We start from the raw sequence: 15,991 nt of genomic DNA on the forward strand, positions 1-15,991 counted from the left end.
GATTCCTTGATCTTCTCATTGATTCTTGGTACTGTTGTGGAGTGTATACGGGGTGCCCGCGCGTGTGTCCGCGTGTGTGCGCGTTACTCACCCAGAGGAAGCCTTGAGGTAAGGATGTGCTGGCTGCTGAGAAGCCCAACACTGCACAGTGAGCAGGATTGTGGATGGCAGCTTCAAGCTACAGGAGACAAAATCAATATTGATTTCTCATACATCACTTCACCACTGTTTTTTCCCCCTTATTTTTTCCTCCTTCCTTCTTGTTTCCAAGCTGTCTCGCTGCATTTTATCAAAGCGACACGCACATTGGCGCCGGGTTCTGACACTTTCCGCAAATTCGATTTGGTTCAAAGCTTCAGATGGGCCTTTGCTAAGGACTTTGTTATTCTGGGAGTGACTGATGACACTCCAGCCTCGTTGGAGGGCAACCACACGTGGAAGTGACATCAAAACTGGCAGCGGGTCACACGATCACAAGAGTACAAGACAGTAGGGGGCGATATCTCGATTCCGCTTTAAAAGTCGACAGAACTCGCGACTTTGCAGTTCGTTTATCATGGCCTCAGTACATGGCGGGTTTTTATGAAAACAAATATTGTGGATATATTCGGTGCATCGCGGCTTTTTCTAGCGTCACTTTTTCTAGCGCGAGGCTTTGTCTGCCCATATGACTTTACAGCACACTATTGGCCGGTAGGAGACCAACGATCTGTATCCTTGCCGATGATTGGCTTAGAGCTGAAAGAGTAGCTCTAACCAGGCTTTATCTCAATCTCCTGCGACATATCCAATCAGCAGCATTCATTTTGTTGTCACAAACGAGGCAGGACAAGCAAATGCAACACGGGCTCTTAATTTGGAGAACGTTTAAAGGAAACTTTTTTTCCCCTGACCTCCTCTGAGCTTAGGACACACAAACACACACTGATGCAAGCATCGGTGCCAAAGAAGCAAACGAGGAGTCGTAAAAAATGTACGAATTTTTTTCAAAACGCGCCTTCTGCCATCTAGTGGGAGAGCATGCAATTGTTCGGCCGGTCACTCATGTCGCTGGCATCGATAGATGAGCACCAACACATCATTTGCAGTACAGCGACCCCCGCAGAGATTTTCCCGTTTTGCTGCCGGGCTTGGCTGCTTACATGGCAAATACCGGGGAATCCCTGTAAACAATCGCCCTAACAAGCCAAGAGTCGGCGGCGAATCTTGACCTTCTATTGAAAAGCTATGAAAAAACTATCTGCACTGGGCTGATTCTTGTGATTTTCAAGTGTGACTGTCAAACGTGGGCCATGCAACAAGCAGTGCGGCCGGCTAATCGGCGGACGAGCGGGGGGATTGGGAGGTGTCCGCCTTTCGCTGTCACCGGTCAGCATCAATCACAGGTGATTTATTGTCCCCGGCAAACAGGGTCCGCCCCCTTTTCTCTTCCCCAGGGTATGTTTGTAAACAAAAAAGGTCAACGGCTGCTGTTTTCTCCATCCATTACGTCCAACAACAGCCCCGCCCCTCCCAACCGGCAGCACATCATGACTGCCTGTCTCCATCATTAAACACAAGTGGACTTTCCTCCTCCCTCCGGAAAACTTTTTCAACCTCTCCCCTTATGCTAGTACTGCAGCACATCACAAGAAAGGACGTTTTTTTTTCTTTCGTTGATTAATTACCAGCCATAGCAGTGGACCGTATGGAGGTTGGGGGCACGAGAGCGACACTGCTGGGAACCGGACCAACGCCTTCCACTGGAGTTTTATCAGCCAGGTGAGAATGGCAAATAATTTTCCAAAGCTCAAATTGCTTTGTTATGTTAGTAGTCCCCGGCGTATGTGTGCTGAGAATCGTGTGACTGGACTTTTTAATCTGTCATTACAAGGCAATGACTTGATGGATGGAGGGGAACATGAGAGGAAACGTAACAAAAAGTTCAAGTTTTGTGCTCGAGGACCAAATTTGGGGTTGCCCTACAGCACCACTGCTGCTACTCAAAGGTCAGGTGTGCTACCTTGCTCATTTGAACTGCAAGCTGATTTCTGTCACCAAATATTTATTTGGTGCCATCTTTTGCCCACAAAAAAAAACGAGGGAACTTTGTTTACCGTTTTAAAAACAATCGCACCCAAGCTTTTAGGAAGCTAATCGTCTCATTTATTGACCTGTGTTTGAAGCAAAAAGCAATCCCACCTGGCAATGGGCACGCCAGAACGTACAAAAAGGGGGCTGAAGCAGGCAGGTAATTATTTGTCAATGTGACGAGAGGGCAGCCCCGCACGTGCCAATGAGCCGAGAGCCCACGGTTTTGCCCTGCCCGTTACCCTGGGAGGGCGTCGGCCCATATGCTGGAGACAGGTGCTTTGCAGAGGAGCTTCTCAGGGAGATGAATGTCTATGATTAGATTCATTACTACGAGCCAGAATATCCATTCAACATTCCAACAAGATTCTTTCCAGGCCCTAACGTGCACTAACAGAACATTTCCACTGTTTTAACAAATGGCAATTGACCGGTGTTGGCACCCTCGCCTTCCCCAATGGTGCCGCCGCCGCCGCCGCCACCTTGGGGCTACATGCAAGAGGCATGGCTGGCACGCAAAATACTTGCATTCAAAGCATGGTACGTTCCACAAATGGCGAGCGCAACATTCGCCAGTGACATGACAAAGGAATTGGGGCCACATTAAGCTCCTCAAGAATGCAACAAATATGTTTATAATGTGCAGAGAGTAGACAATGAAAGGAAAATGTCATTTCTTCAATTGTGAACGATGCACGGTCGGCAACGGGTCCTTCCTTCACACTGCACGTGTTGCTGGCATAGCGTGACAACTTTTGTGGTAATTACAAAAGCATTGTGGGAGCAATTAAGTCCAATTTTATCATTTAGCATGGCACACCTCATGGCCCGCTAATGAGCGGCAACTCGGTGGTCGCATTAGAAGTTCCACTGGAGCATACCGATGCGTTTTGTTGCCTTTTTTTTTTTTTTTTGTATAATCCGTTCGCCTCACAGACAGCAAATGCACACACAGCTGACAGTCGTCACGCTGGGCCGGCAAATTGTTGTTTGCTCATTACGGTATGACCGATACGTGATGCTCCCTAATGAAGCTCACGCAGCGGGGCGGCCAGCAGCAAGGTTGACGTTTGTGATTTGGTCATTTGGGGCGCAGACACCACCGCCACCTGCTCGAGAAGGAAGCCCGATGGGGGCGGCTGTCAGCACCGAGACGGGCTGAAAAGCGTGCTAATGTCACTGGAGATGCCAACGAGGCCATTTCTATTGCCAGTAAATGTGGTGCAAAATTTGCCACGCTGTCGCTATGCACATTCGGAGATTCCCATTTTTCTGAAAACAAGTTCAGACCTATTGTACAAGTGGGCCCATCGTACACAGATGATTGTCTCTGTTTTGTGCCTGCCTACAGCTCTCGGCTCTCTGCGGCACAATGATGAATCCATCTTACAAAAGATGAAAATAGCCTACAATGAAGCTCTCAGACTCAAGACTTCCTTGAAGGCCTCGTTCCACATTGTTGCCTAATTAGGGGGCAAATCATCATCTTTAGACCATTTACATGGCCCCCCTGCCCTCCCCTCGAGGTGGCAATTTATTTAGACGGGGAGTCTACTAACTCTCGGAGGCGCGGCTAAAAGAGTCTCTGATCCAGTGTAATGGGCACGCTAAATGCCACGGCAAATGATGAAGTCCTCTGCACTCTACATGCAATTAAAAAACTTTTTTTGGGGGGTGTGGGGGGACTATTGGTGGGTTTTGGCTATTTACAACCTCCATCCCAGAATAGAGGGGGTTCATTTTAGGGCGGAGAACGTTGACATGATTCCAGTTTGCAGTTAAAGCGAGAAATTACAAAAGGGGGTGGGGGTGATCATTAGAGCTGCCATCCCAGTCGCAAATTAAAAATCCCAAATCCAATTCTTCATCCCTGCTCCAGCTGTTTAGTGAATTAATTAAAGATTGAGTTGCGCAGCGGGCTGAGATGACGTGACAATATTTGCATGATGATGGCAGTGGAGCTTCTTGGGATCTTTATTGACGCTTTTTTATTTCAACACACCTGTAGGTTTCATGTCGGTCATGAAAATCTGGTTTTCAAGTAAAACTTTGACTTTGTACTTCGAATATGTTAACAGTACATACATTGCCCCCCACCCCCCAAAAAAATCAGAAGAAGCTATTTTGACAGAAAAAACAATGTATCTAATTATTTACAAATTGCCCAAAATAGATGAACATCGTGTTGTATTCAGGTACACTCGTGCTTATTTACTAGAAAGTTGAGCCTACCTAATCACAGTGGATTGGGACTGGCCCGGGCAATTAATAGCCAAAATTGGCATGGAATAAAATAGATTAAAAAAAATAACAAGAAAAATCAATCAGTTTGATTGCCAATTGAAAATGGAAATGGTGAATGATAAACAAGGGGGACATGAGCTAGAGTGCGGCGTATTAAAGATGAGGAAGGAGGAGGAGGAAGAAGAAGCGGGCCAGCAGCTTCCTAATCCTGATGCAGCCCAAACCGGTTTGTCATTGAGCACTTGAAAGCGTACATGATGAACCCCCCCTCACACGCACACCCTCCCGCACCCCGAGGTATTAGAGCAACGCCGTCATGGCGGGCCCGTCCTCGCCTAATGCCTCATAAACTGAGTCGGGCGGGAGCGTGTGGGGAGAACATGAGCCTGCACTGCTTGTACAGCTTTGGATGGCTGAAATCTTTGAAGAGTTTCCAAGGCAGAGGAGGAGGCTCTCCGCCAAGGAATTTGAAACTAGCAGCTTCCTCCAGTAAAAGCAGACATTTCTTCAAACTGGTGGAATCAAAAAGCGACAGCAAAAGAAATAAAACCTCTTGGATGGGTTGACGATTTTGCTGAGCGGACAAATTGTTGCCTTTGTGGAGCTTTTTCGCACTTTATTTGGTTTACTAGTCCACGGTAGTGTTTACCACCTGTGAGTCAGAATGCTCAAAATGAATGTTGGAGTGCATGCGGCACTCTTGCTAGTGCAGTCCATGCCGCAGTTATGTTCTTTGAAGGAACCGAAGCCCCAACCACCTCGGTCCCTCCGGACTCGTCTGCCAAAGATGTCTTCATCACTCAAAATGGCAGCGAGTGCAGAGAAAGCCAACGTGGACTAAAAAACAATCAGCGTGCGCCGGCTCTATTAGCGCCGATAACGCCGACGCAGTGTAAGAAAGTTTGCGAGCGAGGGAGGGGGAAAATGAAAAAGATAAACGGGGAGTCCGTCTGCTCGGGTCCCACTCAGCACCGCTGTGATAAGGTTTATCTGCGCTGGCAAACAAGTCGGCCCGGTCAGCCGCTCTGCTTCCCGTTGTGGGTCGCGCATTTTTTTGTGCCTTGGCTTCTTTGGAAAAGATTTGGGGCCACTTTGGCCTTTTAATCTCAAATGTTCTCCTTTGTCTTCTTATGCGAGTTTGCCTGCCAGGAGGCGCTGGATGCGGGGTGAAGAGGTGGGTGCGTCCCAAAGGTGAAGAAGCACACACAAAGATGGAGACGAGGTGGGACGGGTGGCGGGAAGGGAGAGGAAGGGGGGGGGGGGGGGGGGGGGGTCAGTGCTTCTGCTGCTGCTGAGTTAAGCCCCTAATCAGCGTTTCCTCTGCATGAAGGGCTTAGAGTCACTCCATTTAATGCCGGCTTCTCTTTAGTCAAAAATCGGTAAGTAATACTGCCGCTAACTTGCTGGCACACGCCCCCCCCTCCTCCCGTTCGCCATGTTGACGTGCATATTATGCAACCTTGCAGCTGCACTCACGTGAGTCTGTTCACACACGGAACCATGGCTTCTTATCATACTCTCGACTTTGACTTTATATTAAACATTTGTCAAATTATTTGAACCTCCAATTTCTAAATATTAAGAATTACGTAGTACACTTGCGAGAAACTAAAAGAATTTTTCACTTCAGCAAAATTCCCGTACTTATGCTTGCAGACGACAAAATGTCGGAACCCCGCTAGAAACATATTAATTGGCTCATCGCCGCTGCTTGCAGTCAGGTGGAACGCACCTTGGTGGGAATATACGTCTGGGAGGTTCGGAATGATGCCTCACCTACCTCATCTAACCTTGGCCTCCCGCTCTGCGGTGAGCCGAGCAGCAGACGGGCGGCGTAGAGCTCTTAATGGAATGACGAGACATTGATTTACGCTCGGATGTCCCGCAGCCATAAAGATAATTGTGTGATCACTTTAGAACATTCTTCTCAGCTAGCTGGAGTCATTCGACCACCTGCCTGGCCTCATCCGCTATCAGCCGCCGACTTCCGGCATAACCGCATTAGACGGCTGGACAACGTGCTCTGAAATATCACTTTTCAGGGCCCCACAAAGTCATTACAAAGCATTTTGACGAATTTACAGAAGCACTCCCACAACTGGGCCTGTGGTCTTGTCTGATCTATGCCTCCTGACAGCGTGCATTACGAGTGCTGGACTCAAGTCACATGACTAGACTGGAGTCAGACTTCAACTAGTTCAATCTTGTGCATTCTATACATAGAGATTTTGTCAAATTGTACAAAACATTGAATAGTGGGGGTTATTTGACGTACCTTCCTCTCGGTGGACTTGGTAGCAAAAACGGGCATGTGGCAAGCCAGAAGCGGACACCAAAAGGGTGTTGTCGTCTTGTCCTCGTGCTCGCCATACAGCCAGCCGGGAGAATTTTCCTCGCCTGAAAAATGCAAAGAAGACCAAATTTAAAGTGGGAGTGCTTCAAAATCAAAGGATGCCAGAGCCACTTGGAAATTCTTTCCCCTCTGAACTGGTTACTGTATTTTCACATAAATTACAGAATGGACACTTGTTAAGATCAGACGGATTAGCAACTGCGAAAGCAATTTGGAGGAACATCCCCGTGTTAAAGGGGAAGTCAGCCTGAAAATATGCTTCGTCATCAAATGTTCTGTAGAAAGCCAATGTTCGGATTCATGTTTTGTTTGTGGAATAAGAATTTAACAGTCAAAAGCCACCATCTCAAGAGGCGGCCATTTTGTCACTTGCTGTCGACTGCAATGGTGTTTCCTTTCATTTATACCGTTTTGGCACGTTCCACTTTATTTCGTGCTTCGTATTGTTTGGGTCTGACTTTTTCAGGATGGGCCCACTGAGACTTTATAAGTCAAGCTTCAGGTGGAGATCAGTCAAGTCATCTTTCCTCCCTCAGCGTACTATAGGAGCTGGTTCTCCTCTCATCCATGAGTTTTGGTATGAAAAGACAGCTTTGGAGCATCCGCGGTGTCGTGAAGCCAGCCGCAACTCACAAGACGAGAGGAAGGCGGCGGCGGCGGGCGGCAGCGAACACAAATTAGCCTTGACCTTCCATCTTCCCAACCCGGTAATGATGATGAATAACAGTAAACAACATTAACGAGCCCACACGCAACGGCAGGTGTCCTGTCGACGTTGTGCATGGAAGATTTGCTGTTCTTGTTTTGGTTTTTTTAACCGAAGAAAGGCCACCTTGGTGCTTTTCAACTGTGATGTAACTTTTTCAAGACAAAAAGGGTCAAATACGTTCAAGGGAGGAAAAATAATGAAAGAAAAGCACCAAAAAGATTGCACGCACGCACACATCGTTGTGATGAGCATAGATTTGCCATAAAGACGGCCTTAATGTCAGCTGCCTGGTGGTAATTACCGGACGCTTGCGTGACCTCGCGTGCCTTCGGAGCCATAACAACCAATCAGCATGTCTGCCATCTAATTAGAATTCAATGGATGCATTATTTAATGTTATTTATATTAATATTTTATAGAAAGAAGAGCCCAGCCAAGGACACACGACTAACCTTTGGACACTTACTCGAAAATCAGCATTTTCTTAATTGGGGGGACACACGCACATACTTTGGCCTTAATTGAACAAAATGCCCCCAATTAACTTAATGTGGAATTTGTCTGCAAAAGTTGTCAAAGTCAAGGTTATGCTCGCACATGCGTGTGCATAGACACACACACACACGTGAGCCACGGAATTTCCATTATACGCTGTGCAATACAGGTTGTAATTGAATGTACCACCATATTTGGCAGACTATAAGTCGGAATTTTTGTCTTGTGACTTATACTAAGGTGCGACTTATAAATATTAAAATTACAGCGCCGATTGGAAGAAGAAGATGAAAAAGAAGAAGTCTTGGTCCACGGAGACTTATGTGAGACCTAAGTAAGTGGACGTGGTGGAAAAGTCTGAATATTAATGATGGTAAGCGCACCTCCAATTGGAACCTTTTGCTGATAAAGATTCATTTGCACAGCAGAATTTTTCCGTTAGCCCCCCTCCCTGCTTCGCTTCGACACCGCCCCCATGACACAAAGGCCAAAGATATGGACTAATTAAATAGACCAGTGCAATTGATATTTCAGCACGGATCAATGCGAGTGCGGGATCTGTTAATTAGATCTTTGATAATGCTTACTCATCATAAACAGTTGCCACGTTTGAGCACGGCGAGATGGATGGGGGGGGTACAAATGGGGAGGCCGCACGCGTAAGATAATCGCAGCCGTTTGACAAGGCTTAATTTCAAGGCTGTGCAAACATCCTTCAAGCGCACGGCCGCTGAAAGCCTCTTTTGTTCTGCCGCCTTTAATGCTCGGAAGGACGGGAAAAAAAAAGTTGAGAAATGAGTCGATTCATCGAGCAGATATGCTTCAACTCAACAAAAGAGGACAGATGAGCGTTAAATGCGAGGTGCCGATGTTTGAACTCGCACAGTCGCTATGGTAACCTGGCAATCTGAACATACTTTAAAAACAAACTTGAAAAATGTATCACAAAATATGTTGCGGAACAAATCCATATTTTAAAAACTTTTAAATGTGACACCACAATTAGAAAAAAAACTGAAATATTTTGAGGGTAAAAAATGAAAAGGAAAGCCAAAAATGCACAAAGCCCATTTGCATAGATATTCACACTTAGCACTCGCGGCAATTTGGCTTTGACTACAACACTCGTCTTTTGGGGTCGAGCTTGATGTGGCAATATTAGCTCCGCTGCTCTTGGCAACAACACTCCAAATCTGCCCACATAGCGACGGCATCTACTCTATTTTGCCAGGATATGGAAAGTCGTATTTTTCCAAGATCAACTCGTAATCTTATGTGATATTAAAGTTTACCAAGGGAAGAAAATAGTACATTTCAAAAATACGACTGTATTCTCAATATATGACACCTTTCAGTCTGGAAAGGTCACCTTGGGACTATATTCTCTCCAAAAAGGTTTTTCTTCTTAAAAATAGAGAAAAATTATTACTTCTGTAACAATTTCCCTTGAGATTCATCTGTTGTGATCATATCAGATCTTTTCAAGCTTTGCTATGGAGGATTCTAGATACAACTCATTTGGAGGGTGCTTGGTTATGCAATATGGCGGTCTATAAAAGCAGGCAGCCGCGGGCGAGCCCCCCTCCCTCCGACCCCTCCGTTCCCCACAGCGAGGCTGATTGCATGTCTCAATCATCCCAACAGCCCCCGTCTCTTGTTTCCCCTCCCATAATGCCTCAGCCTCACCGCCGAGACCTAGACCCCAGCTCGGCGGGGAAGCCATTAATTACGCAAGTGGCAAAGCCCGTTAATTAGGCAACGCCTCAGGCTAGTTCATAAAGAGCCCTGGCAAACAGCGGTGGTGAAGTGCGTTAACGCCGTCACGTCAGTTTATACCACCATCAAAAAGCTGCACTTAAAGGCACACCGGTTTGGTTTGGGAAACCAAAAAAAGTCACTGTAACATTATTCGCATTTGATCATTGAATTGAGTGATATGCAGTACTTGAATACGAATAGAATACGTCCTCAAATTCATCCAAATAAGAAGCGAGCGTCCTATTTTTTGTTGTTGTTGTTCTTGACACCATTTTGTTTTTGCCATCGAATGTTTTGTCTTCATTTGAAAGAGTTAAGAAAATTAACCAAGACGACAGGTTGTAACATTTCATAATTAAACAGTCACGACGTTCGGATGGCGGCTAATGTCGTTAAATGACAATTTAGCCAGAAGCCTGCCGCAGGGGGTGCGGCAATCTGCTCTTAATGGCCCGCAGCGCTGATGTAACCTTTGACCACAGTTTCTTGAGGCAACTTTCTGCCGTTCAAATCCGTGATGGATGAAAGTCACCCACAAAGATTTGAGGATCAATTGCGGCGCTGGTAAAAAAACTAAACAAAAAGCAGATTGTCGAACAAGCGACGATGGCGAGGAAAGCGCTGTGACGGCACACCAGCCGTGAAATTGAATCAACCACTCCCTGATTGTAATTACACTTGCTTAAATGGGAAGGCAACGTGTGGGCGTGATACAATTAACGGCGAGATGACCAAAGCGCCGCTGATTGGCGTTCAAGAGGGCTTCTTGTCATTTCCTGGATACTTGAAACCTCTTTGAGACGCTGTTGGGGAAAATATACTTTTCATCATTGGGTTCGATGAATCTACTTATGTGTGAAAGATCTTCCACAGTATGTGACAGTTTGACCTCGTGATAATGACTTGGGAGCATATGGCTGGCTAAAGAGCACATGATTGGAGTCATGAGTCGCGCTATACAATTAACTCCTTAGTTCGCTCGATTTTACATCTTTTCGTTGACTCTTGCTTTTACCGTAATTTTCGGACTATAAGTCACGTTTTTTTTCATAGTTTGGGTGCCGGGGGCGACTTATACTCAGGAGCGACTTACATACATATATATGTTTTTTTTCACTTTTTTGGGGCATTTTATGGCTGGTGCGACTTATACTCCGGTGCGACTTATAGTCCGGAAATTACGGTAATTGGAATTTGTTTGCAACATATTTACCAGGTGTGTGAATGGCGCTTAGCAAATGAACCTGCCTGCCTTTCCTTACTGAGTGACATTGAAGTTTAAAAGCAGCTGCTGGAGCAATATAAAAACTCATTTGGTTGTCATTTTATGAAAGGCATCTGCCTTTTATTTCCTGACCACAAGGGCGGCACGCTTGACTGGCGGTTAGCACGTTTGTCTGGCACGCTTCTGAGGTCGACAGCGTACCCGGCCGGGTTTGCTCAGCGGTTCAGAAAACGGGTGGACAATTAATAGCATGAAATGGCAACTTTATTCTCAGAAGATTACGACGTTTTTAGCCTGGAAAAATACATCTGTGATGAAAAGTACTTTGGACATAAGTCAGTATTCTCATAAGACAAACTTTTTTTTCCCCCAGCGAAATATGAATTTGTTTTTTGCAACACTACAACTTTTTCATTCCCTTGATTGCTTAAGTGGTGCCCGGAAAGTTTGTATCCACGGCTACCTGAAAGGATTTTGCCGTGACTATGCAGTTATTTTGACACGATTCTGGCATCATTTTGTCTCCAACTATCCCCCGTAGCCACACGCTGTGCTGACACCAGCGCCCCCGTCGAGCCGCCTGCTGCTGGCCTGATAAAGAGGTGGGAGCCGCGGGGAGCGGGGGGGGCCGCGATTCGCCCGAGCGCTCCACCGGAGAGCTTGCAGATGTGCTGCAATGAGTCAAGAGCCTGTGGCTGCCGCCCGAGGTTGGCATTGTGCATCGGAGGCAGGGGGGGGGGGGGTGTTACTTTGCCACCATTTTGTTGCATCTTGGTGTCAAGGAACAAAGTGAAGGCTTTTCAATTCCATTTCAATGTCACCATCTCATGGCAATTCAAATCTTTTATTTTGGGGTAGGCATTAAATCCTGCCTGATTATTGTTATTTGGAGCATTTTATATCATAAGTAGGTTGCATCATACGAAAAAGAAATCTTTCATGCGTGTGTGTGTGTGCGCTTCCACCTACGTTGCGCAATCTTGGCCAAGTGCAGCCGGTTGACCCAGGAGATCTTGCTGAGCGGGTTTGGCGTGTTGAAGACCACCATGAAGCTGACGGGACGACCGGACCTTCAGGAGAACAACAACACGGGTGATTTTTATTCACATTTGGAAGAGACCTGATTGCCAGGTTCTTTTTTTCACTTTTAAAGCTGCCATGGCACATATCGGCCAAAAACGCAAGTGCGAAGTTGTGACCGTAGAGTAAATCTAGCCTAAAGGCAGCAACAACTGTCACTTAAGATACTTTTTATAAGACCTTGTAGAGGCGTTGACTTGTTTATTAGAGGCCCGGTCGCCTGGGGCTTATTTAAAACAAGTTGGCGTGGGTTGTGACTGGGAACTGATTAGAGCATGACCTCGGCGGGACTGGGGGAACCTCCGGCGGTGGCTTTAAGATCACACGTTAAGTGGGCAGTTGAAAGAAAAAGGCTTCAGGGTATGTCCGAGTAATGGGGGACGGCGGGGGGGGCACTTGATTTTGTGGGCAACATGTGACTACCTCGATGAGTGATCAGGGGCAGAGTTTCAATCTTTCCGTTTCATCTTTGGCAATTAGAAAGCCTTTTCATTTATTGGCCGCTTTTGCCATCTCCCCAAACTTGGCAAAAGTTGCATCAGGCTGAGAGGAGTGCACGTGCGGACTTGTTCATGAATGAACTCAACCTACCGTAATTTTCGGACTATAAGTCGCACCGGAGTATAAATCGCACCAGCCATAAAATGCCCAAAAAAGTGAAAAAAAACCCATATATATGTATATAAGTCGCTCCTGAGTATAAATCCCCCACCCAAACTAGGAAATAAACCGCGACTTATAGTCCGAAAATTACGGTATTTGTAAATGGAGCACCAGTACATCTTCAAGAAACCAAACTTGAGTGGATGGAAGTGGACAGTACATTAAAAACGTTCTCGATTATAAGATGATCTTTTTTTTTTAACCCTTAAGTGCAAAGGGACAACCACATATGGATTTTGATTTGTAAAGGTTTTGTTTTGGGAGATCCAAATAAATGAAAAGACGTTGCCCCTCGTGACGTCATGAGCTTGGGGGTCTGCCAAGTAGCAAAGAGTTTCAGCTAAGGGCAGCTCAGACGGCCGAAAGTGGCTGCATGCGAACTCACTGAGAAAAGTGCAGGTATCTATAGGTAATAGAGATAACCGGGGTCCTGGACCACACTTGGCTGTCTTATTGATTTTTAAAGGGACACAAGATGCTGCCGTTAGATGAGGTCAGAGTAGCGTGTTCCCTTGCTATCGATCATTCTTCATTGAAGAAAAAAAAAATCCCAAGCATTGTGTTGCTTTCAAAGCTTTTGTTCTCGGTGCCGGCAGCTGGCTGAGATAATTCCCAACATTTCTATTCGGAGACACTCTCATTCCATGTGCATGTCCAAGCAAGAAACTTAAAAGTTTATACTTGGAAATAAACAGAAACAAATGAGTAGGAATAAACCATCGCCGAGCAAAATGTACAGATGGCGCCGGTACCCGCCACAGATCAGAAGATTCCACAGGACGACAACGGCCAGCGTGTCGGCACAACATCCGAGCCGCGCTGGATGACAGACGCTCATAAGAAACAATCGCTCATTAATCTGTCTGTCGGGCATTCATGCCGTAACCGGGACAAACTGCTAATGGAAGACGAGCCCCGTACATTAATAATGCACTCTCTGTAACTGCGTGGTTTTCTTTTCGACAGATGGATTGACAAGCAGCCAAAGAGCGAGCTGGCAACCTCGACATGGGCCAAAACAAGACAAAAAGAGCTCTTGATGTTTCCGCTGTGATTTTGCCGCGTCTCGAACTTGAAGACAAACACCTCCACCAAAAGTTGGCTAAAAAAGCTCTGCTGTGAGCAGCAGTGCACCACGGCTGAGGTTGTTTTTCAGGGAAAGTTTGAAATCACTCCGTAAACCAATAACAGCTTTTTCTTTTCAACTACCGACATGTACAACGATTTGTAATTAAGGATGGAATTATAATATTGTTTCTTTCATATACCAATTAGGTGCAAAAACAAAAGTCAAACCGAGGTTAAGCACCTCAGATTTGCGTATGGTTTGTTCGCCAGGACATTTCGCCATCAGGCAGTTTCCGAGTAATAGCGTGTCCCTTGTTCCAATTATTTTGGTGCTTTGATAAACAATAAACCAAGTCCGCTTTGTACAGCGGAAATACATTTAAAAGTTTCACAGAAAAAGCTTTTTGGTCTGAGCACGCCAAAGTGCCCATGCGAATGATCAGAATGGTACCAACCGGAAATAAACTCTGTTCCCCTCCAAAAAGACATAAATGCACTAAAATCACCTCGTCCTCTTGTGGCAAAAGCATCACAAGGACGACTTTGATGGCAAGAAGAAAGCCAAAAGGAGAGATTTTTTTTTGTTCGAGGCCGACAGGTGGAAAAAAAAAGTACATTTTTCATTTCATGGGACTTTAAGTTTAATACACAGAATTTTCTGTCAGCAGGGCAACCGCTGCATGCTTGTCACTCCAAAGTGCCCGAGTGCGGGCGGGTCGTCGTCATTCATGGCGGCTTGTGACAATCACGCATGGGAATTGGCCCAAGGTGAAGGGACACATGCACGCGTGTGCAGGCACACAAGCACGCGTGTGTCTGTGTGTGTGTGTGTGTGTGTGTGTGTGTGTGTGTGTGTGTTGCATTTCATCATGAGCTAGGAGCCCAACTTGACCTTGCAGGTCCAAGTCACGTAGCGGCTCTCTTGCTTGTAACGCCAACAACAAAAATCGAGTGAGTGAGCAGATGGTCGTGGCCATGAAGAGGTGCGTGTGTGTGTGCTTGTGTGTGTGTGCGTGCGTGCGTGTGTAATTAAAGTTTGAAAGTGTTTTCGGAGCCATGGAATTGTAGTGGTGCACCGAGAAGCCTCCGATTCCACGGCCCGGTCCGTGTCTTTTTTCAGGAGCGTGACATCTTTAACTGGTGTTTAATGGCGTTGGAGCACAAGTGACCGGCGAGGCCACAGCACTCAGCGCTCATCATTTTCTCACACAGCCTTCTGACCTCTGAAAGCGAATGCCTTTTTTCTTTTTTTTTTTTAACTTTAGGTGTCTGTCATCTATTTCTAACACTTAATTGAAACCAGTTTTGTCGATTCCCGCATCTCCATTGCTAATTCATTTTTGTCATCATCTACTTATTTATTTGGCACCAATATCAACATACTGAACGATTCGAAAAGCGGTACAAAAGATGACGATGTCATTCACACCATTTGCTGTCTCGATATAGCCAAGGCAGTTTGTGAAAGACGGAGAAGGAGACGGAAGGGGGCGTGTGAGGGAAAGGCAACTGCTCACTCAGTTGGATTCTTTTTCACAACAGCTCGAGCCCACAGGGCCTGCGATGTGATAACGCGGCCTCTGATTGGATGATTGACAGCCGCAGTGCATGCGCGCCACTGGCAGAAGAGATGAAGGCCCTGGGAGGTAGGGGAGGCGGAGCAAGAGGAGAAGATGGAGAGGGTGGAAGGATCCAGCTGATTTATGGCGGCAGGTGAGCGGCGTGGCGCAGGCGTGACGCCGATGCATAAGGACACGGCCGCACCGGGACGGACGCACGAGAGAGCGGCGGGCCGACATTTGCTCGCTCGGTGAGAGTCTGCTCATCAAGAAGACGCCATCATCAGAGCGGAAACATGCTGCGTAAGAGTGTCAACGTGGATTAAAGGGGACATATTATGGAAAAATGTCTTTATACCGTAATTTTCGGACTATAAATCGCGCTTTTTTTTTCATAGTTTGGGTGGGGGGCAACTTATACTCAGGAGCGACTTATAGTCCGAAAATTACGGTAATTGCTTGGATACAGTAAAGTCTGGTTCTGGATGTGGAACGCGCCCTGCCACATAGGAAGGCATTTTCAGCCTTGGAGGCAGCGCTTCAATACCACCGCGAATGACCACACGCATTGTTAAAGTTTGATGATGTTGCGAGTTTATGATACATACTCCCAATCATAATTGAGCTCAATGGGAAATATTTTCAGTCAGTCAGCATTAAAAAGGAATAACAGTGATTCTGTAGGTAAGATAACGGCTGTCTTCTGTCTGTCCACCTTTCACGCCATTCATCAAATCTTTATAACTGCCCGTCAAAATGCTGCGCCC

At 46.3% G+C, this 15,991-nt stretch overlaps 1 protein-coding gene across 5 annotated transcripts in view; it reads right to left on the bottom strand.

Moving 5' to 3' along the window:
• The window catches only part of arhgef10la (Rho guanine nucleotide exchange factor (GEF) 10-like a), a 57,848-nt gene that overhangs the window by 12,918 nt on the left and 28,939 nt on the right, over positions 1 to 15,991 (bottom strand). For all 5 annotated transcript variants that reach the window (XM_061291506.1, XM_061291503.1, XM_061291505.1 and 2 more), the window contains 3 exons: positions 11,824 to 11,924; positions 6,590 to 6,711; positions 92 to 178 (listed from right to left, as the gene is read on the bottom strand). In XM_061291506.1, coding sequence (XP_061147490.1) covers positions 92 to 178; positions 6,590 to 6,711; positions 11,824 to 11,924 — 310 coding nt within the window. The remainder of the gene's footprint in view (positions 1 to 91; positions 179 to 6,589; positions 6,712 to 11,823; positions 11,925 to 15,991) is intronic.

The sequence above is a fragment of the Syngnathus typhle genome, linkage group LG11 (genome assembly GCF_033458585.1).
Source record: "Syngnathus typhle isolate RoL2023-S1 ecotype Sweden linkage group LG11, RoL_Styp_1.0, whole genome shotgun sequence".
Taxonomy (NCBI): Eukaryota; Metazoa; Chordata; class Actinopteri; order Syngnathiformes; family Syngnathidae; genus Syngnathus; species Syngnathus typhle.